Here is a 27,313-nt window from a genome sequence, read left to right on the forward strand (position 1 = left end):
GCCGTCTCCTAGTACTTCCTCTTTCAGCCATCGGGGTTTAGGTATGAGACGTTTATGTTTTTCTCTTCAGCAAATCTGCTTTAATCACGCTCCTGCTTAATTCATCCGAACTCAAAAATCCATAGACTATGTTTAATAAAGGCCTACAAAAAATATGTATTGACTATTTCAACAAAACAATAGATATAATGTGCTAAAATGACAGTAATTTCTGGGTCAGTGACATGGCCTGGTAGCACTGTCGGGTAAAAGGCCGGTCTTGGAGCCAATTTAAAACAAGAGAAACTCATATGTATACCATATATGGTTCCGAAACCTTTTCAAGTATAATTATTAGGTATTGCACTTTACCTAGATAGTTGTTTATCCAGCTAAATAATGCTAACCGTCAACATGCACCAGCTAGTCAAGTTAACTTCACCCGTGAATTGTGGCGCCTGAAACAGATTTACTTGGGTTGTAGATAAGTGAATATTCAAGAGTTGGGCTTTGAACTAACGTGGTCATTCTTTTTGGTTTCAGTACACGATGGGACGTGTTATCAGAGGACAGCGTAAAGGTGCGGGCTCTGTGTTCAAAGCCCATGTCCACCACAGAAAAGGGGCTGCTAAGCTCCGTCACATTGACTTCGCTGAACGTCATGGTTACATCAAGGGAATCGTGAAGGTAAAGAACGTGGCTGTCCCTACATCCAGTGTTCCAGCGCTTTTATTTGAATGATGCGGGCCCATTGAATGCACTTTTAACACGTGGACACCTTTTGCATCACAGGACATCATCCACGACCCCGGCCGTGGTGCACCCCTTGCCAAGGTGGCTTTCCGTGACCCATACCGCTTCAAGAAGAGGACAGAACTCTTCATTGCGGCTGAGGGCATCCACACCGGACAGTTCATCTACTGCGGCAAGAAGGGTAAGAGATTGGATGTTGCTGAAGTTGAATAGATGTTGGTCTGATAGTGAAGGTAATAGTAGTCTAATGTTGTTTCCCCTGGAGTTGTCATGAGTGTTCTTCCCACCTGTGCAGCTCTGGCAAACCATTTTTCGGTTATTAAAAAGATGCCATGGGCTGTTGGTGCAAGAAACGTATTATTATGCATGATCATAAGGAATCGATGATGGCCTATGATGGTCTTAGTCTCCCATTAGTGCGTTGAGCTGGGGCTGGTGCACCTTCCCAGTTGTAGAGTTTTAGGAGCTTATCTAAAATGTTTCAGCTTGGCATTAGTATTCCCTTTTGTGTTCTGGTAAAACCATCCTACTACCGGCAGTTAAACAGGTTGTCGACCTTCTGATCCACAGCTCAGCTGAACATCGGCAATGTCCTGCCTGTCGGAACCATGCCTGAGGGTACCATCATTTGCTGTGTGGAGGAGAAGCCTGGAGACAGGGGCAAGCTGGCCCGTGCCTCTGGAAACTACGCCACAGTCATCTCTCACAACCCAGAGACAAAGAAGTCCAGGGTAAAGCTTCCCTCCGGCTCCAAGAAGGTCATTGCATCTGCCAACAGAGCCGTTGTCGGTAAGACGCTTTCCTTGGAGACTTCATACTAGTTACGACGGGTTGGCATTTCAACCCCAGCTGCTGTTCAACTCAAAGAACAATCCCATCGCAGACAAATGTGTACGTTTTGTTGACCTCATTCATTTCGAAGCAACACGCCGCCCGTGTTTAACCGTTGGGCTCCTTTACAGGTGTGGTTGCTGGTGGTGGACGTATTGACAAGCCCATCTTGAAGGCCGGTCGTGCTTACCACAAGTACAAGGCCAAGAGGAATTGCTGGCCACGTGTCCGTGGTGTTGCCATGAACGTATGTACCCTACACTTGATATGGAGTGTCTTGCAAGATGGAATAGATGCGGTGTACTTCATTAACACTACGACAATGGGTATTGCTTTTGAGTTCTGACATGGGCTTTCTTCTCTGTGCAGCCCGTTGAGCATCCCTTCGGTGGTGGTAACCATCAGCATATTGGTAAGCCCTCCACCATCAGGAGGGACGCACCTGCTGGTCGCAAGGTTGGTCTCATCGCTGCCCGCCGTACCGGCAGACTGCGCGGAACAAAGACTGTCCAGGAGAAGGAGAACTAAGTCTGCGATTCTTGACGATAATAAAAAAGAAAATTATTCCCCAAAAAAAACCTGTTTGCCTTTTTATTGTGACCATGTTAATTGCAAAGATGTAAGGATGGCTTTATTAGGAAAAAAATCAGAAGAATTGCCCCAAAGTAAACCATTTGTATCTTTGGACTTTGGTTGTAGGTGAATGAATAAACCACAATAAGGATAATGGGGCGAACCACCGCCAATAGTGACCAATCAGAATAGTGTTGAACAGTCAGTAAAGTACAAACTGGCCAAGACAACTTGTTGAAGTGTTTAGTCTTGCCTTAGGTCATCAGAAATTGAAAGTTCTGCTTACTAGCAGATATTTATATTTGCCAAGCTTCAAGTTTTCAACTTAATCATTAGTACAAAAGACACAAACAAGATTCCATGTTCTTTATTTGCTAAGGGCGCAATGCTTCTGTTATATTTCTGTGCACAAAAAACCTCAAAGTGAAAGTTCACATCGCGACTGTAGCTCCAGAATTCAACGTCACACCATGGCCAAAACAAAAGTCGGCAAAAAACAGGGCGCAGAACTCTGTACAGTCAATATCCTCTTTAAAAATAACACAAGGACAAAAATGTTCCTCTTAAATCAAATCTATTTTTTGTGAAATACAACAAAATAAATTCTATAAAATAAGAGCAAAATATTTAAATATAATACGGTGGGCAGAATATTTTCATTTGCAGGAGTATTTGGTATGTTTTAGACAAGAAATCCCAAAAATACACGCATTCAAGTTACCAATTAAATACAGTATTTACTGATGGTTAGCTTTTTACTCCTACAGAATTACACTTTAGCTCAAGTTGCAACATGACTAACCAGCTTCTATTAAACGCCCCTGCTGCGGAACCTATTCCCGTTGGAGATGGAGGCAGAGATGTCTAGAAACCGCTGCTCAGGATCAGTTGCCTCTCCTGGACAGCAGTCAAAGGCACCTGGTCTGGCCAGCTCCATGAGAATTGAAGTTGATGGGCAAATAAGTCTAGGAAATAGGCTCTACTGAAGAGAGACAGAAGCAAACCACAGTCTATGGTACACCAGGTGTACACCAGTGGCAATTCTGTTGCATGTTTAATTTTTTTCTCAGAATTGTCTGTCTATCCCACCAAAAAACTGACTGCCGAATGTGAAGTTGGAGGTTTATAATAATGTGCAATTGAAAAAGCCACTTATTCATACATTGGTTCAAAATAGCGCCCTCAATGTACAAGGGGTAGATGAGTAAAAAATAAACAAAGTAATCCTAGAGGGCGAGTACCCTCTGGAGCTGTGGATTAAGAGCAACAGCTTTTTGTTGTTATGGTCACAAGTCTTCCCTTGGGCTACACTATTCTGGTGAGAAGCCATGCTAAATGTTACAGCATATTAACTAGAGCTTCAAGAAAGGATTGAACTAATTACCAGAACAAAAAAAAAGAACCAAAAAAAAGAAAAAAGAAAGGCAATGAATTTCAGAACAATGTTGCATCACCGCTTTTTCACATCAACCAAAACACCGTAAAACTTCACCCTAACCATTCCACGTCTCACTCTAAAACCAACCACAGCGTGTGTGTGTGTTGATTTGGCATGGGTCATATGGTTGCCAAGGATCTTAATAATACATTTATGATAACAATGCGTCCTCCTACAGTTGAATGACCAGAAACTGTCTGACGGCAGACCAAACCTCACTGCGGAGCATGGGTGATAAAACAAAGAGGAGTTTGTCTTCTTACAGAGTTTATTTTTTTGGATTTTTTGTTGTTTATTTATAGTATCCATTTTGTTTTTCATCAGATCTGCAACATCTCCCAACAGCAAACCAGGCAGTTATGCTACAGGGGGATTTGAACAGTCAAAACATTAACATACTATGTACACCTTTTTGTCGTGTCGACAAGCGCATCAGCATTGTCAGGTCTGGGTACATTTTCCTTTTTTGTTTACATTTTTTTTTAAATTACAACTTTCTGCTCGCTCGCCTCTGCAGCCACCGGCTGGCCCCCCCGTCACGTGGGCCGGCGTCTCCAGGCCAGGGGGAAGCGCCTCCCCCCAGACCCACTGCACACTAGCAGGATGCTGGGGGAGAGACTCTCGTGAGTTGGCCTGGAGAGGGGGCCCGTGGGCCATGCTCTACCCTGCCCTGGGGCCCGGAGTGAAAGGGGGGGAGTGAAAGGGGGAGGGGGGAGGGAGAGAGAGAGAGAGAGAGAGAGAGAGAGAGAGAGAGAGAGAGAGAGAGAGAGAGAGAGAGAGAGAGAGAGAGAGAGAGAGAGAGAGAGAGAGAGAGAGAGAGAGAGAGAGAGAGAGAGAGAGAGAGAGAGAGAGAGCACGTTCTGATGAGAAGCTCTGTCGATCTGGGGAGGAGAAAAAAGGGGAGAGCAGGGAGATGGAGGCTCGAGGCACAGCAGAGGAGGAGGAAGGAGGCTGGGGAGGAAGGAGGCCGTGGGTTACTCCTTGGGCGGAGTAGGCGCTGGAGCGGGAGCGGGCGCCGGGGTCACCTCCTCAGTGCTCTCCCAGTTCTCTTGTGCTCGCGGCCCCGGGCCCGGCCCCGGACCTTGGCCCTGGCCGGGACCGGGGGTCGGGCCTGGGCCTGGGCCTGGGGCGGGGGTCAGGGTCGGGGTCTGCGTCGGGGTCAGGGAGGTGGCCGTCGCCGGGGCGGTGGCCGGACCAGGGCGCTGCGGGTTGTTCATGTGCTGGGCAGCAGGCCCCGTGTATGGCTGCCCATGAGGGTGGTTGTTCTGATGGGAGAAACAACAACAACAACAACAACCAGAGCAGTCACACAGCAGCCCCGTCTCAGGGTGAATACAGGAACGACACGGGCGTGTCGGGGGTGTGCTGGTGTGGTGAGGGGGACGGGGGACGGACGGACTGTACCTGCTGAAACTGAGTGGTTCCAGGAGAGTGAGGGTAGAGGGAGGTGTCTTCTGGGGGGGAAGAGTCCTGGTCTTCAGTGGCCTCCTGGTCTTCAGGCTCCTGGGGACGGTTCAACACATGGTTTATTAATGTCCCCCGTGACTCACTCAGTCTGAAATTGTAGGTATTATTTGCAGTGTTCTAGTGCAGTAGACTAGACTAGGTGAACAGCAACCACTCATGAGCTCTATCTGGGATGGTAAACTAGGAGGTGAGCAGGAAATAACTGTGTGGGAGACTCATCATCCCGACCGTTTCATTACAAAATTAATGCTATATTACACTGCGGCCCTGTGGTACTACCGGCCTTAATATCCCGAGAGATTGGGTAAGGTGGATGTGGTCATTCATTTGATAGAAACTGGACCAATGCGAGCCATGGTACTGCACTAAATGCAGTCAAGTGTACTGTATCTATCTCCATGAGGTAAACCTGTCCTCTGCATTTGACAACTAGCCACAGCAACCAAACACCCCACAGAAAGACCAGAGTCAGACACAGTGCAGTTTGGAGTGAGGGCTGTCTTGCTTGGCAGAACGCTGATCCATCTACATATTTATAAAGCTACTTATTAGTGACATTAGAAATAAATCCATCACACCACGATGCAAGAACAAATAGAATACAAAAATTGATGGCAGGCTCAAGATATCGATCCAAGATCGGGAGGATGAGCATTACCATGACAACCTACTCTGGGTTACTATAGTGATTTGTCTTTAACTTCACTTGAGTGAGCGGAAGGTGGTGTCCACAAAAAGTATAACTCAATGAAGACTCGGTGTGTCCTTGGGATGTTTTAGGTGGGTCGACAAAAGCCAAAGGATTGAACAATAACATGATCCGGCCTTAACAAATGCAAGAAAGCCAAGGATAATAGAGGTGCTTGCTACATTTATGAGCTGAAAAATGATGTAATCCTGTTTTGTAACCCTACCAGTAAAACTATCCCTTCATAAACTATAGCCAAGGCTTCGAGTTTTCGATCAGTCGTGCAGGCGGCTGACTGCGCCACGCTTTGCTCTGGGAGGGAGGGAGGGAAAGCAAGCAGCTCTGGTGGTTTTAAATTGGTGCCAGGCTGAGATGGCTGCCTGGCTCTGAGCTCTGCTACCTGCAGCTGGGGAAAGGATTAACAACCACCATGTTTTGCGAGAGGCAGACGAGCGACAAGCAGAGGTCTACCGCTCCCCCTTATCCACCAGCCGCCGCTGCGAGTCAGTCTGGCCGCCTGTCTGTTTGTCCGTCCCGTCTGTCTGACAGTCTACCACCTTGCCTGTCATGTGATGGGTGGACGAGGTGTCGGTGGCGGAGGAAGCTTGTTGTCGGGGTATCTGAGTCTTACAGTGTGCTGCTGCTGCTGTCCCGTGCCTTCCCCTGGCAAAAGCTGCTGTGGCGAGGACGATTTCGGCATCGTGGCGTCTTCTTCAGACACAGCCTCGTGCTTCGTTAAGTGACACTATTTTGAAATGGCAGTTAACAGTGCATGTTCATTCAACCATTCTAGCTTGTCATTCTTTCTCGTTTTTTTGTCAAATCTCAAATCGTTTGATTTGGAATACATTTTTTTTTTATCAACAAATCAATTAGGAATCAAATATCAAATCAATTTGGCTTATCACATTATTGACATATTACTTGTGTTATTATGCAGGTCAATTAACAAAAAAAGAGAAATGTATTAATTATATACACCTGCAGGGGGCAAAATACTGGAATAAGAATGTCGAAAACTCAAAAGCCCTAACTATAGTAAAAAAAAACGGAATAAAAACAGAATCAACTCAAATAAACCTTTAACAAAGCTTGTATACTTTTCTATTTAACTGCAAGCCCACAACTCTAAAGGAAAGCACACGGCAACATAAATGTGCATGAGCAGAAACGTCCACAGATTAACGACACAATGCTGATGACCCTCACTGATGTACCACTGATGGGTGTAGGTTGAAGTTAGAGAATTAGAGAGTTAGAGGAACGATGAGCAACTGGGGTCGTATTCACAAGAAAATCCCAAACCCTGAAGCTTCTTTCAATGTGGATCATTGAAGAGAACATAAAAAAATATATAATGCTTTATAACCATTTCCTACTGTTGTTAAATAGTGGGTAGGGTGGGTCTGGGTTAACTTGGTTGTGAGAAAGGTTAAAAACTAGGTTTTCACATAGTAAATAGTTGTGTTACAGTGGCTCAAGCCCAATTCCCCCATTTCTCAATGGTTAAAAAAAAGTGCTGCGTATAGGGAAAAGATAAAAGTGTGCCTGCAGAGGAGGAACACTGTGTGCGGCCTGTGGCTGCAAGATTATGATGTTTTCTACAATCCATGTCGAATCTGGATAGAAGTGAAAGATCTTCGTGCGACACCCACTTTTTGGGCATGTCAATTATTCACTAGTTGCCTTTAATAATAAAGTTCCTTTAAATAACAGGGACTGCACCAGAAGTGAAAGTTATGCTTTGTAAAAGTTTGGCTCTTGTTCACAAGGCAATGTCTGCTTACAGGCTGCCGTGATCTGCATAACTCAAACCAGATAGCTGTCAACTACTTTTGGTTCCTGTTCTAGTTCTTCTGGCAGGAAACATTTCTTGAAACAAAACTGCGCCATACCATCAAGGCTCCACCGTGGTACTTTCTTAAGACTCCTTATCGAGACTGTTTAGATACTTCCACCGGGGCGTATCGGCACCACGAAGAACAAGTGAAATGACATGATCAAATCTGAATACGACCCCAGGCTTCTGTGGACAGGGGAGTGGATCAACCCCAGCATGGGAAGGGTTTATGGAGCACACGATGAGGAGGAGTGGTTATGGAGGCAGTGTCCCTTGGCTCATTACCTCCTCAGGACAGAGCTCGCAGGCCTTGGCCAGGGTCATGCGTGCGCTGTGGGAGCGCTCCAGGAAGTAGCCGTTGGAGGTCTCGTTGCTCTGGACGGGGGGCGACCAGTTGTTGTAGGTGTACTGGGGGTTCCCCGTGTAAGGTCTCCGCTCCAGCTCGTCGCCCAGCCACTCCACCGCCCACGTCCACTTGCGCTTCAGGTCGCCGTTGCTCTGTGGACACAAACCCGGGGTCCAGAAAAGGCATGGTGAGCTCATGGTACCGCTGCGGGCGTCGCTGGTGTTGTAACCGAGGGACCTGAGGGCTCACCTGCAGGATCTGGTACGCCACGGAGCAGTTGCTGAAGAGCGCCACCATGCACTTGATGCACTGGTAGGCCCGCTTCTGATAGTGGTTTTTGGAGCGCTGAATGGTGTCAAACAGCCCGTCCCTGTCATCTGGGATGCCCTTGAGCACGTTGTGGATCCTTCGCGGCCAGAGAAGGACAGATTTAGGCTCAGGATGGGTTGATGCAAACTAAATGTCACCGCTTTCGCTGTTTCAACCACGCAGACAACAGCCTTACCGGTGTGTTTGCCAGGAATCCTCGATTAGCAGGATCTGTAGCAGCAGGTCCAGGTAAGGCCTCAGCTCATAGGTGTAGGAATACGCCACCTACGCGACACATAAGGCTCACACATTAGCCCCAGGCAGTCTCCCCACCCATGTGATCGTCAGAGACGTCAGTGGGTTTAGTTCACCATCTTTAGTATTTGCGGTGGTTTCATAACATTGACTCTGTAGGTAAGTGGTTCCCAACCTTGGGATCGGGTCCCCACTTTGGGATAAGTGGGGCCAATATTAGGGTCCCCTGATATGCATATGGGACATTGATTTCTTGAAAAGAATGTGTGTGGAAGCAGATGCACAAAAGGTAAAGTTGGGGTCAAAAAATTTTTTCAGAGCTAGAAATGGGTATAGAGCCAAGAAAGGTTGGGAACCGCTGAATCAGACAGTGAATACAGTGACAGGTTGGGGAACCACTAGTTAGCCAGTGAATAAAACAAAAGGTTTTGGAACCACTGAGTTAGCCAGTGAATACAACGACAGCTTAGGGAACCAGACAGTGAATATAGTGACAGGTTGGAAACCACTGAGTTAGCCAGTAAATACAGAGACAGGTTAGGGCACCACTGAGTTAGCCAGTAAATACAGAGACAGGTTGGGAACCACTGAGTTAGCCAGTAAATACAGAGACAGGTTGGGAACCACTGAGTTAGCCAGTAAATACAGAGACAGGTTAGGGCACCACTGAGTTAGCCAGTAAATACAGAGACAGGTTAGGGCACCACTGAGTTAGCCAGTAAATACAGAGACAGGTTGGGAACCACTGAGTTAGCCATTAAATACAGAGACAGGTTTGGAACCACTGAGTTAGCCAGTAAATACAGAGACAGGTTTGGAACCACTGAGTTAGCCAGTAAATACAGAGACAGATTTGGAACAACTGAGTTAGCCAGTAAATACAGAGACAGGTTAGGGAACCAGACAGTAAATACAGAGACAGGTTGGGAACCACTGAGTTAGCCAGTAAATACAGAGACAGGTTAGGGAACCAGACAGTGAATACAGAGACAGGTTGGGAACCACTCAGTCAGACAGTGAATAAAGTTACCGGTTGGGAACCACGTCTGCAGGGTTGGTCCCTCACCTGCCAGAGGAGCTCGCTGAGCACCGTGGAGGAGAACTGGGGGTTCTCCCAGCAGCTGAAGCGCAGCAGCTTCACCGTCTCCTCAGAGTTGCTGCAGTCCTCAATGATCTTCTTCACGTAGCTGGTCCGCACAAACAGGATCTCAGCCACCAGCTGCTGCACCGGCATCACCGGCGTGGTCAGGTTGGCGTCCCCGTAAGGGTTCGCTAGAGGAGGGTTACCTGGTGGTGGGAGGGAGAGCACAGTGTTGAGCATTCAAGATGGATTCATTATGCCCACGCCATGAACCATGCCACCCGACTGCTTCGCTACTCCATCAGCAGGAGCTCTAAGTTCCAAGCTCTGCCCACACAGCAAAGAGAGCTCAGAGTGGCTGGTTCGGTCAATCACAAGTCCTCGTCGCTCTAGTGTCTTCACTTTGGTGCAATAGCTATGCTTTGCTAGCTTTAAGGTATGGTAGGTCTATTTTATACGATTTTATTTGGCATATTTTCTCTCTATTCACATTCTGACAATCAATCAATTATTCAAATGCTTAGTGTAATATATCTGTTGCAGGCCTGTGATAAGCCAGTCCCAAGACATTGGATGGCTTACCCGTCTGTCTACATACCCAGCCGGCTAAGGCTTGGCAAACCTATCGCTAAAACTAGCAAGTTAGTCATGCGTTTCAGACGAGAGGCTTTGGATGGAGGCCCGCATGGAGGGTTCGGATTTTTTGTTGAAAATCTAGCTTACCCTGGCTGGTTTCTCCGAATCGCCTACCCTAGCCGAACATAACATGCCGTTGGGTCGCTGCACTCACCGTTGATGGAGGACTGCATGCGCGTGGACACGTCGCAGCACCGCACCAGCTGGGAGACAACGGTGTACAGCTTGCCCAGCTCGGCGTACTGGTACTTGATGGGAGGGCCGGGGCCCTCGTCCAGAGCCACCAGCATGAAGGTGCCCGGGACGCTCAGCTTGAGCAGCTGAGTCTTCTCTGCTAGCCCTGCACGTCGGGTGCAACAGGAAGGTGGAACAGGTTAGAGTTTGTGGTTTATAACACAAAGGGTGGCGGTAACAATTTAAAATAAGGGTACATCAACCATTAATTAACCCAAGTTAATGCAGTGAGTGGCTTATAAGTGCCTTATTATACAGCAATAGCACAGTGTTAGGGTGTGAAGTGAGCCAACACCCTATTCAATAATGTATAAATTAAACACTACGGTAACAATAAACCATTACCTTAGTAAGCATGAACACCATTAGTCAACAGGCACACCTTTAGTAAATGTGCCAAAGGGGCCACTGAAGGCACAATGAGCAGCAGATGTGCACGACAACAGTAGGTGAGTGAGTGTTGTGCGGTCCTTACCCAGATTGGCGTACATCACAAAGAGGTTAAAGTACTGCTGCAGGTGACGGCCGTGTTCAGATACCTCCCTCCTCAGCAGGTTGAGCACAGCTCGCAGGAGGTGGTCGCTCAGACTCAGGTTATCACAGCCCTGGAAAAAAAAACAAAAAACAATTGAGACCGTTTAAGGTGACATCATAATGAACGTCCTGCCAGAGTGACAATCTGTGCGCCGACAGCGTAACGTAAAAAAAAAAAACTAAAGAACACTCAAAACATAAAAAGCTCTGATCTCGGTCCCATATCTGCAAGCGAGCCTCCGCCTTGCCGTCTGCCGCTCGTGAAAGGCGTCACCGCAGACCTGCGCGACGGTTTAAAAACTTGGTTGCCAGGCGGCTCACCTGTGTGGCGGGTACGGGGGAGGGGTAGGGGCCGTCTTGGAGGGAGAAGTGTGCGATGAAGACGATGAGCTTGGCCAGGGCGCCGCGGACCTCGGCACTCGGGCACTCCAGCAGGTACTCGGAGAAGCAGTTGGCGTAGGCGAACAGGACGTTGTGCGCAAACCAGTAGCGGACATTCTTACTGTGTCTTAGGAGGACACACAGGGCATCATACCTGCGGGCGGGGGGGGGGGGGGGGGAGATAGAGAGACGTTTACTACAACAACAACAACAACAACAAGACGGAGAGAAGAGCGGTCTCCGGTGTCTTTAGTTTAAGGCAGCTACTTTTACGGCAGGAGGATCTCACCAGTCACTGGCAGGACCGCGCACTACTTTCTTTGTGTGGAAACCTGTGCTGAAGAGGAACCTGGCAGCCAGCTGGACACTAATCATAGCGATCTCCTCGGCCTCCGGCAACAGATGGTCTTGCCCTGGAGAACACGGGTGGAAAAGTCAGTCGTAAGCGCCGGAGTCTTATTAAACTGGGATGGTCTTCATCACTTCACATTATTTAAGTCGCATTGTGGGACGTTTCAATGAGCCCATAGGCCAAAGTTAACTGGACATATCGGAAGTCAATGCTGAACGATAGTGATTTCAATGTTAGCAATAAAATCACACCCTGTAACTGATCAATTCTACTTATTAGAAATGCTGGCCAGCCCGTACTCCTCTGGTCAAGAAGAATCTGACCATGGACAGCGCCAAAACCCTTCCCACTCAATCCACCCAGCCAGCCGAGATATACTAGTTTGCGTTGCACAGTTGCGCAGCCAGTTAGTCTCCCGCTTACTAAGTGTGAGGGGCTCAATCTGACACATTACACCTTTAAAAGGTTCAAGGCACAGTACATGGTTTGGTGTTCACAGTAAATTAGGGTAACATTGGTGTTGTTACATCTGCACAAATAATACTTTTCCCTCCCATCGTTCAGACCCTGACAGCAACGCATGAAAATTCCGGTAAGCACATAATTATATAATAATATGCCCAGTATGAATTAAGGATGAGAGAAAATACTCTTTTGATTTTCAATGTCATCCAACACATTCAATGAGTCAGTGGATTAAAGACTGAGCTCTTCTTCGGCACCGAAATCATCTCGGAATTTAAATCCCAAACAAGTGCTTTTACGCGGATGAGTAGCCCCATAGTTAATTTTCCCTTTTGCTGCACTCTTGGGTACAGCTCTCATTAATAATGCATTACCACTTATTTTCGTTGGATCCAGAGGCAGATCAAAGGCCCGGGCTCATAACTTCTAACCTGGCGCTGCCGAAGCTACACTCGGCCATGCCTAGTGCGCTAGCGTCCCTTTGATTTTAGTATACGTTTGGGTGAAGATTTCATTCAAAATGGCTCCAGGAAGAGCCCGCATACATAGAACAGATGAATTTGTAATTTCCCGTTCACAGAACAGATAACAGTTAAGTTTCATACACATACCTGGAGGAGGGTTCAAATAGACACTGTTACAGGTGAGGAGCTTCTTTATGAACTGGAAATATTCCAAGCTGTATTGCATCCGGTTGTGCATGAACTGGACATTCTGCTTGCGCACGCTGCACTCGATGACGCCCGGCATCTTGACCTGGTTGGGCTTGCTGTTGGCCAGTGTCAGCTCCGAGATGTACTTGACCAGCTCGCTGTCTTTGCCCAAGGAGTCCATGCGCTCGTAGAAGAGGATGTAGGCGTTCCACCAGCGCTTCTGCCGGCGGTACGACATCCTCTTCATCATGTGGTCAAACACCTCGCCCATGTACTCGCCGCCGAAGCACTGGTTCTTCATCTCCTCCTCGTCGTCCATTTTGCACTCCGTCACGTCGCCGTCGTCGAACTTGTACCAGCGGTTGCGCTCGCCGTCGCCGCCGTTCCTCTGGATGATGTAGGAGTAGTAGTGACCGCCGCTGGCCTGCCCCGAGTGCACCAGCACCCCCACCAGGCGGTACTTGGAGCTGCCGGGAGGCGAGGGCTCCGAGGGCTCGTTCTGTTGGATCACCTGGTTCTCGGGGTTGACGTCGTCCCCCTCCAGCTTGGCCACGCCCGCCACCGTGTACGGCTCCATGTCCAGCTCTCGGGGGAACTCGAAGTAGTCGTTGAACTTGATGGCGCACTCCCGCTCCCAGTCGTAGTCGAAGCGCTTCAGCTGGATGGCCAGCACTGGGGGCAGCTTCTTGATCAGCAGCCGCTTCACCGTGTCCACCTGGGCGGCCGCCGCAGAGACGGGGAGGCGCGTGAGTCACAATTAAACACTTCAGACCCCGTTAGGCGTCATTAAGAAGATAACTGAGCAGATTAAGTAAACGCTCAGTCCTGATAAAATCACGTCTCCTTAAAGCTAGAGTAGGTCATTTATTGAAGAAGCAATTTTGGTCATATTTGTTAAAAGTTCTTCATAAATTCCGACAATCAATCAAGCACTTTATCAATCCAATGCTCGGAATTTGAAAGAAGATCCAGTATGGCAGGCCTGTAATAAGCCTGTCCAATCATTTCAAATGGCCCGAATGAGGTGTTTGGATGGCCTACCCATGTTTACATTTACATTTACATTTAGGGCATTTAGCAGACGCTTTTATCCAAAGCGACTTACAATAAGTGCATTTGTTACAATAAGTACATTTGTCATAAGAAGTGAAACAATATATCGCTGTCGGTACAGTAAAGACGTTCATAGAACCAAGTGCAAGTATTACAATCGCTAGGCTAACCCATTCCCCGTGTAAAGCAGCGATAGCAGCTACTGTAGATGCTACACAATTAAGTACCTTGAATAAGTACCTTGAATAAGTGTAATGTACAAGTGCCAGGATGTACAACATTCAATGGTGGCTGTGCATGTCCCATGTTCATCTACCTTCAGTCTTCCTCAAGGTTAGACATTACATATTGCTAAAACTAAGGACACTATTTGTGTTTTGGGGTATTGGCTTTGGAGGGAGGCCTGACGGGAGGGATTAATTCAGTGAGATTCTTTCAAAATCGAGCTTACTCTGGCTGGTTTCTCCAAAGTCTCCTACCCCAGGTTTAATGTGAAGGCATGCGAGGCCAGCTTTCTGCTGAGTGTGCTCTAGCATTACCTTCTTGTTGCACTTCTCACAGTGGTAGGCGTTGGCACCCTCGAGCAGGTCCCCTTTCACATACTGCTCCATGGAGTCCAGCAGGTTCTGGTGATTCCTGATGTCTACATTCAGCGTGGTGAAGGACTCCTCACACTCATACCTGAAGAACAAGGTGGACACAGGGGGCATCAGCTCACAGAACTCCCCCCAAGAAAACACGCCAAACAAGATGTGACTCAACGTTTGAGCCCTCACCTGTGGGGGCAACCCTGACAAATCTTCTGGTCGGCAAATGAGCCTCCCAGCACCTTGCTGAGCATAGGGGGGTGTCCGAGGGCTTTCAAGGCCTCGTCCAGACTGTCCACCAGCGAGTTGAAGAACTCCAGAGCATCGTGCTGCTCCCGCAGATTCACCGGTTCCCCCCATAACCTGAACAACAAACGATTGCATTAGTAAGTACAGGTAAAACTAACAACAGAATAGGGTGGAGGATTTGAGGCAACAACATGAAAAGGACGGCGGATAAGCAAAAAACAAGTGGTGGTAGAGTAAGCGTGGGCTTCTGCTTAATATCTACACATACCAAAAAGCAGGGATAGGTCAAAGGTTAAGCTGTATTTTTAGCTCCCAAATTATTTACACACTGGCAGCTGTGCGACGAAATAGGAGACCATTGGCTTGGGTCCATTTGAACTGCACTTCAACACAATATTATTTTACCAGCTCGGATTAGAGGATACCTCATGTTATTCCTGCCTTTAGATTCATCAATCCTGCACATCGAACAGAGCGGGAACCCCTCTTAGTGCAAATAAACATACAACTGCCAACAGACGCGTGTGTGTTTGTACCTGAACTGCTTCCAGAATCCCCTGGGGACGTAGTACTGCAGCCTGGAGGCAGCCAGGTGGCCGAAGATGACCTGCAGGTGGCGCAGCACCCCGATGTTGTACTCCTTCCTGTCCTCCGACTTGCTGGCCGGCTTGTCGTCGAACTGGTGGTGGTAGCTGAACACCTCGTCGCGCGGGTCCACGTTACTCTGCGGTAATGTAGGAGCACACACCTGCATGAAGTCAAGCCATGAAGTGACGCCAGGCACAGACGGGGGCATGTTTACAGGTTTGACGAAGCCTGCATGCCGACGGATAAGATCAACGGCGGCAGTTGCTTTGGAATGTTTTCTGCTTGCCAAGCGTGTACGGTCGGTGAGAAAGGTGCTCTGTTAAAGGATCCCGTACCTCAGCCCCTACCTCGTTCTCCGGCTTCTCGTCCCCAGACATGTCATCGTCCACGTCGGTGCCCGTGCCCTCGATGGCCAGGATGCCGTTGCGGATGGGGGGGATCATGTAGAGCTGCTGGATGACCGAGTTCATGTAGCAGGTGGCGCCCGCGTTCTTCAGACCCACGAAGCCCTTGGTGGGCCGGGGCCCCACTGGGGGAAGGTACTCCCACTCCGTGAGGGTCTCGCATCCTGGGAGAGGAAGAGGAGGGGCGAAAGGGCTTTGTGACGAAACTGCTCTTTGATACAGGACTGTGCGGATCATTCATGAGAGGCCTGGTGGATGGGCAGCGGCGCCGGTGGGTACCTCGGTAGTACATGTCCGTCAGAGTGTCCACGATCTGCTTGAGGTTGCGGACGCAGCCGACGGCCAGGGCCACCAGCAGCTCGAAGCCAGCGTTGATGGATGCCGGGCTGCTGCACACCGGAATGGCCTGCTCCGTGGGGAACTCGCCGCTCTTCATGTACTGCAGGTAGACGTTGGACGCCGGGAAGATGAAGTCGTCGATCAGCTCCTGGAACAAGGGAGAACGGGGATTTGGTTAAAAAAGGAAACGCATTTTGGAACAACACCCACATGAACCCTCCACGCTCCACAGGAGTGCGTGTCTCTCTCCGTCAGTTCACCTTGATGAGGTTTGCTCCGCCTTTCTCACAGCCGATGTGGTACTTCTTCTCTGGGGTCTGGAAGGCCAGCAGCTCCTTCGTCACGCCGATGTGACCTTCCAGGATGGTCTCCTCCACACCCGTCTCACCCGTCTGCTTGACCTCGTCCTGAGACATATGAATGGATCCTTCAGCATACTCCACTACAATGTGGCTAGCCTCTGTACACACCATCACACTGACACCGAGAAGGCCGAAACACTAAACCGGCCTTCATTTCCATCACAAGACCTTGTAAAAAGGACGCAGAAGCAAAGAACAACAGGCAATAGTGTTACCCGGATCCTCTTGAGCCAGTCGATCTCGTTGTTGAGCAGCACCTCAGCGTTGGGAAGGTTGATGTTGCTGTTGTAGGCGTAGTTAAGCAGGTGTCGGAGCAGGGTGAAGTAGTCGCCCGCGTGCTTGGCCCGCTCTTTGGCAGTGCTCTGGAAACGATGGCGTCCGGCAAACATCACAAAGGGTTAGGAGCCGTTGGCTAAAGGGAATGTATCAAACGGGTACGAGCAGAACGGAACCGAAGCGGGTTGATGCACTCACCCCGAGCACAGTGAAGAGGAGGGTGATGAAGAAGAGGAGGGGTCTGTGGCCCATGCAACACCTGGTGGCCATCAGGAAGAACTGCTCCTGGGCCATCTGACGCACCGACCTACAGACACACGGGAATCCATGAAGTTTCACCGGGACCTCGACGACACACGGCTGTCCTCGTCACCAAAACAACGTGATCCGGTCTGACGTACTTGCTGTGACAGTGGAGCAGCAGGTCTATGATGAAGGTCTGCCAGGCCTTCTCCTTACTGAGGGTGTCGAGAGCCGTGGGCATTAGGGCGAAACACAGGGTCATCACCTCCAGGGCCTCGCAGCATACCTGCTCGTCCTCCCCATCTGGCTCCTTAGCCGCGTTGGTCTATTCAAAAACGAGTCACAGAAAGCGTTTCATTGGTGATCCGAGCGGCTGATTCACACGCCGAGGGGAAACAGGTTTGTGTGGCCCTCCAAGTCAAAGGCAGGTCTAGAATGGGAGACTGAGCTTGTTGCGTTGGAGAGGCAGAGCTCTCCAGTGCTCCAGATGGTTACAGTCAGCTGTCAGCAAGCGCTCCCCCGCCACTAGGTACAATCACTCATCTCAGAGAGCACTCCATGAAGACCGAAGAAAAAGTCCACAATAATCAATCAACCCACGAACAGTGAGCGTTTAGACAGAGACATCTGCAGAAAAGTGGCACCTAGTGCCACATGTACGAGACGATCACAGCAGAGATCTAAACAGCATGTTCAACAGTACTCTAGTAACCTGCAGCGTTTGAAGACTGGCTCCTGCAAATAGACTAGGAAGGGGAATACCAATATAGAGTGTAGGCTGCTTAAATAAAGGCTGGGTCAACAACAGCTTTCCACATTATTTAATCGCCTCTTCGATTGTTCACGCCCCCGCAAAGCACAGACAATTCAACAAATAATTGGTTGTTATTTCCGTAAATAGAATTACACATTGACGCAGCTTAGCGTTTTGGACTACAGAAGGGTGTCGGGTGCAAAACAACACGTTTGTGGATACATGAACTGCCCGCCATAATTTCTGGTTGTACCTTCTCATAGATCTTGCTGATCTCCTCGTTGGAGCTGAAGACGAGCTGCACTGTGCCACAGCCCGAAGCCCAGACGATCTTCTGTATCGCCCGGATCACACAGATGTCTGGGATGTACTTTGAGGCCTGGAAGAAGTTCTGCAGGGAAGAAAAGCCTCATCAAAGACGGTACAAAAAGGCCCTTGAGGCTACCAAAGGTAGTCTTCTGAGCCCTGTACTGTCATGCAGCGCACATCTCTACCCATCTCTTCTGCCCACCAACCTTCTCCATTAGAAACAGGTGGCCAAATCATGGAATGTGTCCCATTTGCAACGGGACCCATTTCTTATGTGTGCTATATGACTATGTTGGGGTTGGACTAGGATGAAGGATGTAACGTCAGTGCACATAAAGCGGCCTAAAGACTGGCTCGTACTGTTTGATGCCCCGCATCCACCTCACCTCATCTGAGATCTGCTGGGCCAGACGGATGGCCACGTTGCGCAGCATGCATTCAGACGCCGGGTTGGGGATGTTCTGCAAGGCGCTCTGTAGGACCAGGGCCTGGTCGTGAGTGGCCTGGTTGATCTGGGAGAACGAGGGGAGAGCGGGAGCAGACATTAACAGGCGAGGGGGTGGGGGAGGAGGAGGAAACGCTCATTAGATTATACAGGCAGAGAGAGAGAGAAAGAGAGAGAGCAAGAGAGTGGGCGAGAGATCAAAAGAGAGAGAGAGAGAGAGCGAGCGAGAATGAGAGAGCGAGAGAGAACAAGAGCGAGTGTGTGTCACACATGCCCGGGGAACCGGTTCTGAGGGCGTGTCTGTGCGCGGCGGTCTAACCGGTGAGACGGGGACGCTGCCCTCGGTGTTGGGCTGGCAGGCCTCCGCCACGGCCTTGACGTGCCCGAAGCCCACGGCGGTCAGCAGCAGCTTGCCGATCTTGAGCGCGTTGAGGTAGGCCCCGCGCCGCGTCTCCATGTCCGCCGACGGCAGGAAGTTGTTCCTGGTGAGCATGCTCAGCACCAGCGGCAGCCCGCCGCTCTTCAGGAAGTTGTACTGGAAGTCACTGGCGTCCTCCCCCAGGGTGGCGCTGGCGGGCATCAGGAGAGCGTACACCACCTGCAGGATGGGAAGGGGGGGGTTGGGGGGGCGCTACAGCGTTAGCCTTGGCGCACACATGACCTAACCAAACCGGATGAAAGAGTAACCAGGCCGCCTCCCGCACTGCGACGCTCACCTCGATGAGGTAGAGCACTTGTGAGGGCGAGGGGCCGAAGAAGCGGGAGTCCAGTGTGGGGCTGAGGCTGTTCTCGCCCAGCTTGGCATGGTCCAGACACACGGCGCGCAGGTTGGCCACGGTGGTGTTATCTGAGGAACGCACAAAGCACCCCGACCGCGGCAGTGAGTCGCAGTGTGTGTCTGTGTCTTTGTCTGTGTGTGTGCGCGTGTGTGTGCGTGTGCGTAATCTGTTGCCATGGGTTACTTCATTCGAGTACCCGAGGGCATAGGCCTACCAGGGGGCATGAGCTTCATAAGCACGCGGGCTCCATCTCTGAGCAGAGGCATGTTGAGGTTGCAGCCCAGGTCGGCCACCTGCCACAGGAAGGAGATGTAGCGCAGGTGCAACGACATGATCTGGGGGGGGGGGGGAAGAAAAAAAGAATTTTCAGCGCATTTCAGTTGGAACACGCATCGCACATGCACCCCATGGAAGGCACATGAATAACTTATGTAACCATAGTGGTTCATGAAATAGGACATTCATTTGCATGAGCCCATATTCCAATTTTACATAGATTAACCCGCCAGGGGGGTTGTGCATGTGTGTGTGTGTGTGTGTGTTTGTGTGTCTTCATGCAGCTAACTCACCACACCAGGCAGGCAGCTCTCCACCTCAGGGTTGGGCCCGTCGCTGTAGTGGTTGCCATGGTTACCGGGCGAACCGGTTGACGAATCGGAGGAGCTGTCCGGACTAGAGGGCATGTTGGCGCTCACCTGAGTCAGCTTGGCTGTGATCAGCTGTACACAAGAACAGTGACACACACACACAATCAAATCAAGTCCCACGCACACACATCCATCAAACCATGTGACAGCAATGATGATAACATTCAATTATGGGAACTCTGTAGCAGGTCCAGTACGATTGGTTCAATGTAGAAAAAACAAAGATATAAAACCCAACAGCAGTATAACAGTACCAATTCAGGTTCATGCATTTTGGACGCGGGGGCGGGGCTGACCGTCTTATCCTTCAAGTTGAGCTGTCCAATGAGCTTGCGGTCGTCGGCCGGGTCCACGGCCTCCCCGCCGATGAAGAGCTCTATCTTGGTGTGCGTGGCGTTGGCCTTTATCCGGTTGAGGATGCCCCGCCGCACCGAGCCAATGGTGTCGTTGGTGTGGGACCAGATGTCCAGGTCGTCCACCTGGCGACCCTGGTTCGGGAAACGCACGATCAACGTGATGTGCTTCCCTCGGAAAGCCCTGGGGGAAGAGAGAGCCACGGTGTCGGTGCAGGGCTGAGGCTTCCCAACGATGCTGACAGTTTATTTACACCCATCAGAACGACAACACTGCAACCAGATCCAGGCCCTACCGCTGAGTACAGCTTCAACGCGATCAGAACAATTACCTACATTGATATAGCCCTTTTTGAATGTAGACTCTGTTGGACAAAGTGTATAGATTCATGCAGCCTTCAAAAACAGAGAGGGCATAAATATACCCAGGTAAATAGCACAGAACAATAATTGTTCTGTGCTATTTACCTGGGTATATTTATACCCTTAGGCATTTAATTTGTACCATACAAAAGAGAAGGCAAAACCGGTATGCGTTAGTCCACAGTAGGCTTTATATAAGAGGTAATTAGTGGAACTAATTTAATTGAACTAAATTGAAAGAAGAAATAGATTTTCCGTTACTCCACATTAAAATCTGAAAAGATACAATCAAGCAAAAAGAAGGAATCATTTTAGCAGTGTGCTTCTTGTTTCAATGTACTGCTATTAATATCTCCATCTGGCAGATGGAAACTATACGTTCAGTTGAACAAAAATAATGAGTGATACTAATAATACAAATTAATAATGAAAACACAAATCACTAGGGCACATAAAATTGTCTGACAACGAGAATGGAGCAACTCCTGGGAATTACACCGGACACTCCGCACGCTGCCATGTCGCCGTGGAAACATGTCCATGCTACCAGCCTTCCAGCAGCCATGCTGCAGGCGGACAGGAGTAGACGATGAGGTCACCACTGCTGTAATTGGGCCTCTGGGCTCCACAACTAAAACATGGCATCAAAGGTCCGGAATGGGTGTCAATGGGAAATTGAGTCCTCGACCAGAGAGGGCCGCTATCCACTGCTCCACAACCTTCCCGCCCCCCCCCTCGTTCCCCGGGACAGCCGCCGCCCCGCTCGCTCCTACCTGGACATGGGCAGTATGGTCCGCTCCTCGTGGTAGTCGCTGTCACACTCGTTGATGTACTCCTTGAGCACGGTGAGCACCCGCACCATGCGGATCGCCTCCTGGCGTGCACAGTTGATGCTGTCCTTGTCCCCGTCCAACACACACAGCGTGTCGTAGGACGCCTTCAGCCGGTCGAAGCAGGACTGGATGAAATCCTCGTGGATCTCCACCTGTATGGGGGGTGTGCGGGGCGGTGAGGGGCAGACACGCACGATTGAGGGTTTGCAGACAGACATGGGCGAGGTCGACAGCGGTCGGCGTGGAGTATTTTTATAGCGTTGACATCTGACTATATTATGATAAGGTGCGTGTATACGGGTGGTCTCGACTGGGTCTAGGCAGGGCCCGGCCAGAACTGAGTGGGGAACGAGCAGAGCTAACACCGTGAGTGTGACACAAATAGAAGGAATCGGCGTCAACCCTGGGCCGACGATGTCATTTCCTTCACCTGATTGACTTGCAGTTTTGGTCCGAGGTTTGTGTAGATCTCCTTCATTAGGTCTATGGCTCGGCTGGCGATGTCATCACTTCCTTGAATAACCACCTTGGAGGAGGGAGGAAATAGAAGGAGAAATCAATTCGGCCGCCCGGTTCACTCCGTCATGTACAGGAGACAGAGCTCGTTATACGCATGCGTGTGTGCGTCTGAGTCAGAGGCACTCGAGTCATGCAGAGCCATGACTCACTCCCAGCCTCATTAAGAGCCACTTAGAAAGGGAAAAGGGAACCAGGCTTAAAGCACCACTCAGGAGCCCAGCTTGTCCACTGACAACGCTTATATCTACAGAAAACAAAAAATGTCTTCCGAAAGAGAACGGCAAAGGAATTGACCAAGATCAATTTTTTGAATAACTCTTGAATAAGTTACTTTTGAATAACTCATAACCGGTGGCGGCACTTGAATAGATATTTTGGGCTAGTGGGTATTATTTGAAGGACTGGCGTGCAAAAATAAACTATTTCCAAATTAAGAGTCGTGCTATCCATCAGGACCAAGAGATCAGTCTACAGAGTCATGCAGCGTCGTGACTACAGCCCGACCGATATATCGGCGGCCCGATATTATCGGCCGATATTAGGCATTTTCCTTCTGTACTATCGGTATCGGCCGATTAAATGAAAAACGGCTGATTATTATTTTATTTTTTTGGGGTCATTGTGTTTTTGTTCAAAGGACTGAGTTTCATATTTAAGTTTGTATTTTTATCCATTTTATTTATCAGAACTTTAATAAATTTTGATTTCGACTTTTCTGTTGTGACAATAAAACAATAAAATAAAGTTTATTTTTAAACTGCATTACCTTATTATTTTAGTGAGGAGTCATAAATAACTACAAATAACCAACGTTAGGGAAATCTGTTTTGTTACGCGTTTCTGGAATTTCTTTTTTAAATATATATCGGCCGATATATTGGAATATTGGATTTTTAAATCACCAAATATTTGCATCGGTATCGGCCTTAAAAATCCTTTGTCGGTCGGGCTCTAGTCATGACGCTGCAAGACAGGCGTCTTGTCGTACCCAACACGTCATTCATTTGTTTACACTGGATTTTCAAAATTCTAAACATTGGGAGGAAATGCTATTCTAGTGTCCCTAGCATTACATCAGACTATGACTAAGCAGTTCAACTGTAGCTCAATTTACAGGTTGAGCGATCCAATGCAACTGATATCACTCCACAGTCACAGTGAGGCCTCCACATTGCTATCCCACTTGTGGTTGCTAATGACGTCAAACAGAACTAACACCGTTTTGTAAGCCAACATTGGACATCATCACAGAACCTTTGGCTCCAAGGATGAATTAGACCATAACGCATATCCAAACGACCTGTAAATGCTTCATGGCTCACCCTCCAGAGGTAGTCCAGCCCTATCAACTCCAGGTCGTCCATCATGTAGGCCCGGCGCTTGGCCACCAGCTTGCCCTCCCTGCAGTTGACGGCCTTGAAGAACCGCTCAAAGCACTTCATGCCGTTTTCCGTCAGCAGGGAGGGGTCCAGCTGCAGCACGTTGTTCTCGAAGAAATCCTTGTTGATGTCTGGATCCAGGTCTGGCTCGTCCCCCATCAGCTTTGAATACCTGTTGGTATCGGGGCAGACCGTGAGCCTGTGAGAGGGATGATGTGAGGTGATGATGCTGTTTGGGGTTGGGGGGGGGGATTGTGAAATGGGTTGAAGGGGACACTACCATTTGAAGCAGGCTTCCCGGTCACAGAGGAACACGGCGTTCTCAGCCAGACATTTCCAGATTTGCTTGGCCTGGGGGGCACACAACCACAGCTGGCCGTCTTTCAACAGAAACCTGGAAGTGTAAGTAATAAAAAGTGAATTCAACATCCTTTAAAGGGGACATATTATACCACCAGGTATGAGTGTGATTAGCCTTACAAGCCGTTTCGAAAATCTGCCCCATATGACATCACTAGTGGGCGTGTCCACCAAGATCCGGATAGATCAGTCTACCAGCCTACCCAGTGGACTGAAGTAAACGTTGCTCATCTATCCAGCACAGATCTAGGTAGTCGCCCACTAGTGATGTCATATGGGGCAGATTTTCGAAACGGCCTGTAAGGCTAATCACACTCACACCTGGTGGTATAATATGTCCCCTTTAACTTACAAATGCTGCCCTGACTGATAATACTTGGACTTTACCACTATTAATGCATTGCACACACATATTAATTTATATTTCATTAATAGAGAAGGAAGTGAACAAACCCACTGAAAGTTAAACAAGTGTTTCCTGTGAAATCTGAACATTATCGGTCATTTCACGACCCGCTTAGCTTTGGCCCAGAGTTGATCCAACATATACTGTAAGGAGGGGGAGGGTGGAGGGGTACCTCAGGAAGTTGAGCCGCTCCTGTACTTCCTGGACGTGGCTGTAGCGACTCCCAGGCCTCACTGTCTGAGGGTCAAACTCTGCCTGTTCCGCTGCACATGGAAACCAATACCATTAAGACACAGGGAAAAGCTGCCCCTGTTACAAATCAACCAAGCCATTAACGGTTGACTTCGCAGTCGGGTCTAGACGCGGTGGACCAGGAGGCGTACCTTTGGAAAACTGCCTCATGGTCTCCATGTAGGCGGAGAGGTTTTCAGCCACCAGGGTGACCAAGGCATGGTTGTGCTGCAGCTGGTTGATCAGGTCGTGGCGGTAGAAAACATGGGGGCTCCTCTGCGTTTGACTGGAGGAAAAAGTTTTTTTTTTTTTTTTTTTTTTTTTAAATGGCTAGAAATCTTTTTTAAAAGTACATAAATAACGACGATCTTGGTCAGTATGTTGTGGTAGACCAGTTTGAAGAGCCTAAAGTTAAAAGGGGATTTGTCTAGCGTTCTGGAGAGAATGTGAAGGAAGCTGTATGGAAAGTCTTGACAGACTCCGGAAACTACGGTTCATGAAAATCTGCCATGCCTCAGCCTCGCTGGAAATGTGATTAAAATGTCAGGGATGTCAATGGGTAAGGTTCGAAACAAAGTGGGGTAAATTGTTTTTCTGAACGATCAATGGTTTTGTGGGCAAAATAATGTTGGATTTCAAAAGTGAATACAAACTCAAGTCAAAATTACGTTTAATGTGATCATCGAGACAAAAATGAATGTTTATAGCCATCGTTACCAATCTATCGATCACATTGTAAACTTGGTGCTCTCGCGCACAAGATGACTTTGTTTCACACAAGGAAAAGATATTAAAGTCTTCTATGCATTAGAAGAATAAAGATGCATTACTCTACCTAAGGTTCTGTGGGGCTTCTCCGAACAGGCTACATATCTCTCTGATCTGCTTCAGGGCCGGTATCACCCATTTCTCGTTGGTGCGCAGCTCCTCTATGAAGCGGTCGATCCATTGGATCTTCTGCGTATCCCTGTCCTGCAAGCAACCATGAACATGACATCATCAGCATCCACCCTTCATTGAGGTGAAGAAGGTGCAGCCATCCCACATCACACATCAGCAAACCTGTGGCCACTCGGTCACCAACCTGTGAGCAGCTATAGTCCAGTATCTTAATGTGCGCGCTAAGGGCCTGGTCCATGATGTCCACGGGCACGTCATCGCTGTGGGCCAGGTTCCAGAGCAGGTTCAGGACCTTGTGGGCCATCACCCCGTCCTTATCGTCCTCCGCCAGACGCCGGATCAGCTCTAGCAGCTTCTCCCGCTGCTTCTTGCTGGCGTTGGTCCAGCTTGCCTGCGGACCAGAGAATAAGAGAATTTCAGCCCAGAGTTCTTGGGGCAGTGGTGCCAGGTGGGCCTTGGACGACCGTACTGAGAAGAGGAAAAAGGCTTCCAGCTCACCTTAAAACAGTCAAAGAGGTGGTCGAGCTGCTCGGGAGAGAAATCCCATGCCAGCTTGGCGAGAAGATCGTGGACGTTTTTCACTATGGCCTCGTGCTTGCCAGCCTGGGATAGAGATGACAATAACCGAAGTTCTGAATATGGTGGCTTTAATGCTAGGTGAGGCTATTTGGAGAAACCAGTGGGTGAGATATAGATTTGTATAGCCTAATGGAAGACTCCGGTCATGCACAATGGATGCAGGGGCAGAGTGCATGCAAGAAGCTAGGTAGGTAGGTAAACAGACAGCTATGTTATGCAATCATTTTATTGGGCCCAAATAAAATGGTTTATTACAGGCCTGCAACAGGTCCCAGACACCAGATTTTTTTCAGGGTGCAAGGAGAATTTTCAACCAATGTGACAAAAAAAGCTTATAAAACAAATTGTTGTCCTATTTTTATGTAGATTACTAGAAATCAAAAGATGAATACAGTATTTATATATATATTTGCTTGTAAGTTTCAGAATTACCTGTGCAGCCCAGATATTGTCTAGATCCTGCATGGTAAGTGCTTTCTCCTTGATGACGAAGCGCAGGATTTTCTCCAGTTTCTCAACATATTGTGGCTGGTGCAGACTGTCCCTGAGCACAATCGACAGGATATGGTTTTGCTGGATCCACTCCTGCCATTAGACCACAGGGGAGGAAAGAGTCGCGTTATCAATGAGAAACGGAGGAGATAACCTTGGCTCAGAAAAAGGTCATCCTGACAGTGGACTCACAGCCATGCGCTCCGCAGTCAACCACTCCTCTTCCTCTGGGTTATGCCGATGGGTATAGTAGGAGACACTGGAGATCACCTTGTTCACTTCGTTTAGTGCATTCATTTTGCCGTTAAAAGAGGAAATTTGCAATAACCTAGCGGGGGCAGAGACAGAACATGATACAGTTTAGCAAACGTGTGTAGTGGATGCCATGACTTTCATCTGGTGCAAACTTAAAAACTAGCTTAGCAATGTACAAGAAAATATGTAGAACAATGAGAGCAAAAACCTCTATTAAGTGTAGGGACGTGTGACTGCATGCGTGTGCTTGGTACTCACCTAAGAATCATTTTTAACCTAAAAATCTCTAAATTCTTCACCGTCTCCTCCTGCCCTGGGACACGAGAAGCCAGGTTCTTCAGGGACTTGATTATCATGGACAGTGCATCGTTTTTGGCTTCATTCTTGGCCTCTTTTTTTAGCTCTTCATCGGTCAGGTTCTCCAGAAACTGGGGGACCATCTCAATGACTGGGAGGAAGTACTTCTTCACTGTGTGCAATGTGAGGAACTCGTAACACTGGCCAAAAGGCCTGGAAGGGTGGAGAACGTAAAGAAAACAAAAGCGTTAAGATGGAAATAGCAAAGACAAAGCTATTAAAAGGGAGCACATCGGCCACCTTGTCTAAGGGTTCGCTGGTGCACTAAAAGGTTGTCCAGCTTTACGCCTATAATGGGCTCACTTGATAAGTGCAGCGATGATCTGGACGTTCAGTGCTTGGCCACTCATGAAGCGATCGTGCAGCATTTGGAACCCGTTTAACGTGCCAAATTTGTTTATTAGGTCCACCAACCAGCCCTGAGGAGGACATAGAA

The 27,313-nt window shown here is 48.8% G+C and overlaps 2 protein-coding genes across 17 annotated transcripts in view; one reads left to right on the forward strand and one right to left on the reverse strand.

Moving 5' to 3' along the window:
• The first annotated feature begins 4 nt into the window (after positions 1-4).
• Positions 5-2,141, forward strand: rpl8 (ribosomal protein L8). Its single transcript, XM_079731911.1, has 6 exons — positions 5-41; positions 523-666; positions 772-913; positions 1,303-1,521; positions 1,695-1,810; positions 1,933-2,141. The coding sequence occupies exons 2-6, from the start codon at positions 529-531 to the stop codon at positions 2,089-2,091; spliced, it is 774 nt and encodes a 257-aa protein (XP_079588037.1). The 5' UTR covers positions 5-41; positions 523-528; the 3' UTR covers positions 2,092-2,141.
• A 347-nt stretch (positions 2,142-2,488) lies between these two features.
• Positions 2,489-27,313, reverse strand: part of usp9 (ubiquitin specific peptidase 9) — a 35,803-nt gene continuing 10,978 nt past the window's right edge. For 3 of the 16 annotated variants that reach the window (XM_079733098.1, XM_079733107.1, XM_079733106.1), the window contains exons 7-47: positions 27,181-27,296; positions 26,779-27,030; positions 26,458-26,593; positions 26,206-26,358; positions 25,693-25,797; positions 25,379-25,585; positions 25,130-25,266; positions 24,447-24,580; positions 24,236-24,326; positions 23,578-23,691; positions 23,241-23,496; positions 21,830-21,925; positions 21,340-21,551; positions 20,105-20,387; positions 19,773-19,922; positions 19,418-19,538; positions 19,141-19,271; positions 18,744-19,022; positions 18,366-18,491; positions 17,924-18,061; positions 17,075-17,241; positions 16,872-16,980; positions 16,613-16,759; positions 16,296-16,442; positions 15,976-16,183; positions 15,628-15,860; positions 15,241-15,452; positions 14,645-14,818; positions 14,408-14,549; positions 12,774-13,530; positions 11,635-11,758; positions 11,286-11,499; positions 10,906-11,035; positions 10,351-10,536; positions 9,510-9,766; positions 8,421-8,509; positions 8,165-8,321; positions 7,855-8,067; positions 6,361-6,474; positions 4,979-5,077; positions 2,489-4,839 (exon numbers count right to left, since the gene is read on the reverse strand). In XM_079733098.1, the coding sequence (XP_079589224.1) occupies positions 4,549-4,839; positions 4,979-5,077; positions 6,361-6,474; positions 7,855-8,067; positions 8,165-8,321; positions 8,421-8,509; positions 9,510-9,766; positions 10,351-10,536; positions 10,906-11,035; positions 11,286-11,499; positions 11,635-11,758; positions 12,774-13,530; positions 14,408-14,549; positions 14,645-14,818; positions 15,241-15,452; positions 15,628-15,860; positions 15,976-16,183; positions 16,296-16,442; positions 16,613-16,759; positions 16,872-16,980; positions 17,075-17,241; positions 17,924-18,061; positions 18,366-18,491; positions 18,744-19,022; positions 19,141-19,271; positions 19,418-19,538; positions 19,773-19,922; positions 20,105-20,387; positions 21,340-21,551; positions 21,830-21,925; positions 23,241-23,496; positions 23,578-23,691; positions 24,236-24,326; positions 24,447-24,580; positions 25,130-25,266; positions 25,379-25,585; positions 25,693-25,797; positions 26,206-26,358; positions 26,458-26,593; positions 26,779-27,030; positions 27,181-27,296 (7,407 nt within the window). In that variant the 3' untranslated portion in view covers positions 2,489-4,548. The remainder of the gene's footprint in view (positions 4,840-4,978; positions 5,078-6,360; positions 6,475-7,854; positions 8,068-8,164; positions 8,322-8,420; positions 8,510-9,509; positions 9,767-10,350; positions 10,537-10,905; positions 11,036-11,285; positions 11,500-11,634; positions 11,759-12,773; positions 13,531-14,407; positions 14,550-14,644; positions 14,819-15,240; positions 15,453-15,627; positions 15,861-15,975; positions 16,184-16,295; positions 16,443-16,612; positions 16,760-16,871; positions 16,981-17,074; positions 17,242-17,923; positions 18,062-18,365; positions 18,492-18,743; positions 19,023-19,140; positions 19,272-19,417; positions 19,539-19,772; positions 19,923-20,104; positions 20,388-21,339; positions 21,552-21,829; positions 21,926-23,240; positions 23,497-23,577; positions 23,692-24,235; positions 24,327-24,446; positions 24,581-25,129; positions 25,267-25,378; positions 25,586-25,692; positions 25,798-26,205; positions 26,359-26,457; positions 26,594-26,778; positions 27,031-27,180; positions 27,297-27,313) is intronic. The other 13 variants (XM_079733101.1, XM_079733099.1, XM_079733110.1 and 10 more) reach the window with 13 other exon arrangements.

The sequence above is a fragment of the Pollachius pollachius genome, assembly GCF_949987615.1.
Source record: "Pollachius pollachius genome assembly, chromosome: 3".
NCBI lineage: Eukaryota > Metazoa > Chordata > Actinopteri > Gadiformes > Gadidae > Pollachius > Pollachius pollachius.